General features: G+C 30.4%; 1 protein-coding gene across 7 annotated transcripts in view; it reads left to right on the top strand.

Annotated features, from left to right (window-relative positions):
- The window catches only part of celf3a (cugbp, Elav-like family member 3a), a 79070-nt gene that overhangs the window by 50503 nt on the left and 22567 nt on the right, over positions 1-6000 (top strand). For all 7 annotated transcript variants that reach the window (XR_012394712.1, XR_012394711.1, XR_012394710.1 and 4 more), the window contains 2 exon segments: positions 107-155; positions 2710-2835. Coding sequence is in view for 4 of the 7 variants with exons in the window: in XM_068215181.1 (XP_068071282.1) it covers positions 107-155; positions 2710-2835 (175 nt within the window). In the remaining 3 variants the exon portion in view is untranslated.

Genomic DNA, 6000 nt, shown 5'->3' with positions numbered 1-6000 from the left:
TTCAGATATAAACACTGTCACGTACACACACAGACACACACTAGGAGAAATGAAAGTGCTGGATTATGAGCTGCAGATGATCATGTGACTGTGCTCTGTGTTTCAGATGAACCGCCCCATTCAAGTCAAGCCAGCGGACAGTGAAGGCCGAGGAGGTACTACACACACACACACACACACACTCACACTACTCTTTCTGTCTCATTTTATCCTGCATCATATCTGTCTGCCATTTTGTCTGTTGTTATATGTTTCTTTTATTCTATCTATCGTTTGTTTGTTTTATCTATCGTCCTATTGATTGTTCTGTCATTCATTCTACAGTATTTATCATTCATTCTATCTGTCTGTTCTAACATTCTACCTATCCTTCTATCATTCAGATAGGTCCATCCTTCAATCTATTCGTCTGTAGTTCTGTCTCTATCGTTCGTTCTATAAATATTTCTGTCGATTGTTCTGTTATTCATTATGTCATTCTATCTATCTATCTATCTATCTATCTATCTATCTATCTATCTATCTATCTATCTGTCTGTCTGTCTGTCTGTCTGTCTGTCTGTCTGTCTGTCTGTCTGTCTGTCTGTCTGTCTGTCTGTCTGTCTGTCTGTCTGTCTGCCTGCCTGCCTGCCTGCCTGCCTGCCTGCCTGCCTGCCTGCCTGTCTTCGTTCGTTCGTTCGTTCGTTTATTCATTCATTCATTCATTCATTCATTCATTCATTCATTCTATCTCTCTGTCTGTTGTTATGTCATTCTCTGGTATAGCTCATTTAAACAGTTCTATTATTCAATAGTTCTATCTATCCATCTGTAGTTCTGTCTGTCGGTCGGCCGGCTATTTATATTTCTGTCGATTGTTCTGTCATTCATTCTATCTATTTGTCTGTTTTTCTATCTGTCTCGTTCATTCATTCATTCATTCATTCATTCATTCATTCATTCATTCATTCATTCATTCATTCCGCCAATGTTGTTATATCATTCTAGCATTTTCCTATTCTTTCCTATCTTCATTCACATAGTTCTATTCTTCAATAGTTGTATCTGTCTTCATCTGTGGTTCTGTCTGTTTTTTTGTTTTGTTTGTTCCTTCAATTGTTCTGTCATTCATTCTATCAGTTTTTCGTTCATTCTATCATTTTGTTGTTCTGTCACTCATTCTGTCTATTTTTCTGTCTTTATGTCTGTTTGTTTCTTTCTTTCTTTGTTTCTTTCTTTCTTTCTATCGATCTATCTATCTCTCTGACTGTTGTTATATCAATCTATCATTCCACCTATCCTTCTATCATTTAAATAGTTCTATCCTTCAATAGTTTTATCTATCCATCTGTAGTTCTATTTGTCTGTTGTTTGTTTTATTGATATTTCTGTTGATTATTCTATTGTTTTTGTTCATTCTATCATTCTGTTTATTCTGTTGTTCTGTTAACTTTTTGTCTGTCTGTCTGTCTGTCGTTCATTTGATCTATCATTCATTCTTTCTGTTATATCATTTTACCATTTTACCTATTTTTCTATCATTCAAATAGTTCTATCCATATATTCATCCATCCATATACCCGCCAATCCATATTTTCATCTATATATCCATCCATCCATCCATTCATCCATCCATATACCCATCCATCTATCCATCCATCCATATATCCATCTATATATCCATCCATCCATCAATCCATCCATGCAAACACGTAACCATCTATCTATCTATCTATCTATCTATCTATCTATCTATCTATCTATCTATCTATCTATCTATCTATCTATCTATCTATCTATCTATCTATCTATCTATCTATCTATCTATCTATCTATCTATCTATCTATCTATCTATCTATCTATCTACTCATCCATCCATCCATCTATTGCTCTGGTCCATAAATCCATCCTTCTTTTCATCCATCATTTCATCCTTCATTTCATCCATCCATCATTTCATTTCATCCATCCATCCATCCATCCATCCATCCATCCATCCATCATTGCAGCTACCAGTCGTAATAAGTAGTTCTGTTGTTCATTCATTCATTCATTCAGTGATTATAACTGTCACATATTTGTTTTTTCATTCTGTCATTCCATCAGTCATTATAACTGTCATTCTATCGGTCTATCAATTGTCATAACTAGTTCTATTGTTCCATCGTTCTGTCTGTTTTGACGTTCTCTCTCTATCCTTCATTCTATAATGGTCTTTAGCTGTCTAATAATCACCGCAGACTTGATTTCTGTACATTCCAGAGTGTCTGAACAGCTCATTTATGGCTGATCGCTTTGTCTCCAGATCCCAGTAAACAGACACTTATTTTGTAGTACAGAAACCAGCGTTTATTAATAATTCAAGAGTTCCCCATTTTAAATCCATTAAATGAACGCGAATCAAACGCAGACTGATTTAATCATCTCTTATTGGATGAAAACGTCAACACAATTCGCAATACAATGCAAATGCCTCTTTCATCTAAATCCTGTATTAATACACACAAAACATAAGCCCATGCCTTTGTGTTTGGTCAGCAAGTGGCAGTCTTTTATCGCCCTCTTGTGGACACTGACTTTATCGCTCTGTAAAACGTGTACTAACATGGAGTGACAAATATGCTCTGCGATGATTTGATGGTTATTGCCACTTTAGAATGAAAAACGATCTCCCACAGTCGTTTCTCTCACACATGTAGATTTATCATGATGTGTGTTTCTGTGTGCAGACAGGAAGCTGTTTGTGGGGATGTTGGGGAAACAGCTGTCAGATGCTGATGTCAGAAAAATGTTCGAGCCGTTCGGGAGTATAGAGGAGTGTACAGTACTCAGAGGACCTGACGGAGCCAGCAAAGGTGCCCTATACATCTATGCTGTATATATATATTTCTCCCAATTTTTGTTTACCTTAAAGAAGATTTGTTTTCAGCAGATTTCTAAACATAATAGTTTTAATAACCAATAACAATAACGATTATAATTTTGACTGTATATACATATATGGTTTTTGTTATTTGTTTATTTATTTTATTTAATATTATTGTTATTATGTAACATGTCATATTTTATTAGTAGTAAAATAAATAATAAACATTAATATTTATATCTAAAGCTTTAATATTAATATTTTAAAGCTTAAAAAGAAATGGATAATTAGTTAATATATTTATTCTAATTAGTATTGTATTATAAGTAATAAAAAACATAAAATAATTCATATTGTTATTCATATTCATATTTTTATAAAAAGTTATTGTTGTTGTTATTATTTTTGTAGATTATTAATGTAATAAAATTATGATAATTTATTTCTATATTATTATTTATATTTTTATTTTATGAATTGCTTCAATAGAATCATTTGGAAATTTGTTTGATGTATATTATTATTATTATTATTAAGTTATTATTATTATATATTATTAATGTATTAATTATGAATACTTATTCTAGTGAACCCCATTATGCATTTTATTATTGAATCCTTTTTTAATAATACTAATTAATAAGAAAAAATTAAGACTGATAATTTAAAAAAATGTTGTATTTATTTAATTTGTTATAATTAGCATTTTTAATGTTGAATTCCGTTTATATTCCAATAATAATAATAATAATACCAGTAATAATTTTGACATCATCTATATATACTATTATTATTATTATTATTATTATTATTATTATTATTATTATTATACACTTATATATCAATAATAATTATAAAGTTTTATTTTTTGTTATTTACGAATTAATTTATTATATTTATTTATTGTTAATGTGTAATCTGCATTAATATTTTACTATTAGTAAAAGAATGAATAATTAATAAAAGCTTTGAAAAAGGAATTTATACTTATTGAATTAATTCTGATTAGTATTGTATTATACGTATTTAAATAATAACTGATAAAGTACTATAAATATTTATTTCTTGTTATTCTAGTAAACATCATGGATATGTGTTATCTATGTAATATTATTTATATATTATTGTTTTATTGTTATTATACGAGCTGCTTTAATAGAGTCAATAGTAAATTTTAAAATTTAATTCATATTTTTATTATTAAAATTATTATTATAATAGATTATTAATATATTAATTATGAATACGTATTCTAATGAACCCCATTTTGCATTTTATTATTGAATAAATTTTGTAAATAATACTAATTAATAAGAAAATTAATACTGATAAAATTAAACAATTTTAATTCCTAATTCCATTCATATTCTACTTATAGATTTATTAGATAAGATTTTAAGCTAATTCTTTTAATCAGAGCCAAAGTATTAATGATTTAGCATATTTCAAATCATTATTGAATTATAATGAATAAATATCAACAATTATTTTAATGAGGACTCTTAAAATAATTATTATTCTTTTCTCATTTATTTATTAATTAATTTAATTTATTCATTAGCATTTCTTGTAATGTAAGATAGTTTAACTAGATCTTATGTCTGTTTTTATTGAAATTCCCTTATTTTTTAGATGTTTTTTAGTTTTTATACCAGATTTTTTTTTTACAGATATTTTCATTGATAATTTAATTTAATAATATTATAGTATTAATAAAATAATGATTAGCATTTTTTCCTAAGATCTTCTTTCTGTTGTTGATTACTAATCCTTTAGTAATTAACCCTCGTTTTCACAAACTCACATTCTCACCATTGATGGCATCAGACAGTGTAAATATAAATCATTACAGATAAATAGATTTAAAGGCTCTCCAGTTGTCTTGGCTCTTTGACTGGGACCGCAGACAATAGAAACACATCTGTAGCATCACTATAGCAAAACAGCAGCAGGGCCTGTTCACTCATGCATGTGTGTGTTGGCTAATGAATGATTGTCGGTTCGGCACAGGCTGTGATTTATAAAGTGATGGATGCGTGTATGTGTGTGTGCGCGCTCTGGGTAATTGCGTGTGAGTGTGAATGGAACAGATGCACCTGCTGTAGTAAATCATTAACCGTTTCACTTTTAACTCGGCCATATGTACAGATGGAGGCCTTGCGAAATAATGGAACAAATCTCAGTTTGTTGCTTTTGGTTTCATTTGTCACACGGGGCGTCACCGTCAACGCTTCCCATTCACTTTGAATGGGTGACGTTGGGCGTTGCCGAACTGCATTGTGGATCCGTCGGCACCGCTTCAGAAGCGTTGCTCGCTGCAGAAGTTGGGACTAGCTCAACTTTTCAAGCGCCAATGGAAGCGTCAGCCAATCAGATCACTGTTTGCAAATACACCAGCTCAGACAGTGATATGACAATCGCTTTAGCCCCAACTTCAGACACACCTTCAGTCAAGCGTTGACGCTGAAGCCCCGTGTGAACGGGGCGTTAGGGATTCATCAGAATACACAACAAAAATCAGTGCAAAATAAAAATATTATAAAATTTATCAAATATTAAAAAGCCTTATATAAAAAATTAAAAAGCCTTTATTGACATGGCTTTACCTTAAAATTTGCCTTCATCAGGGTAACAGTGATCAGGTTGGTCTGGAGTTTCTTTTGAATACCATGGTCTCATGACTCTCTAGAATATCTAAACAATACTAAAACAATATATTGAACACAAGGTCAACTCAATGATCATTTTTAATTCAACATTGAGAGAGGGAGAAAAAAAATAATAAAAAAAATTTGTGGAAAAAAAAATCTAAAAGATGATGAATGTTGTACAACATATTTCTCAAATAATACAACGTGGATGAATATAGAATGAAACCACAAAAATATGTATATATAGACAAATAAACTAGTATAGTGTACAAAATAAACACACATGAACATGCATGCTACATATACATATATACATAAATACATACATATAAAAAGATATTCAACAATATGTAATGAAAGTCTCTAGAACATATACTTTTTTTGTATTACAAAAAAGGAGGAAAATTTAATTCGCCATTTAAGCCTGGAAGTCTAGTCGCTTTTAGTATGTAGATCCAAAAAAATCTCTCACTGTTTTAATCTTTTTATCCTCCTTTTTTTAG

Source organism: Danio rerio, chromosome 19 (assembly GCF_049306965.1).
Source record: "Danio rerio strain Tuebingen ecotype United States chromosome 19, GRCz12tu, whole genome shotgun sequence".
NCBI lineage: Eukaryota > Metazoa > Chordata > Actinopteri > Cypriniformes > Danionidae > Danio > Danio rerio.
Note: the sequence above shows the minus strand (reverse complement) of the source record. Positions and strands in the feature narration are given on the sequence as shown.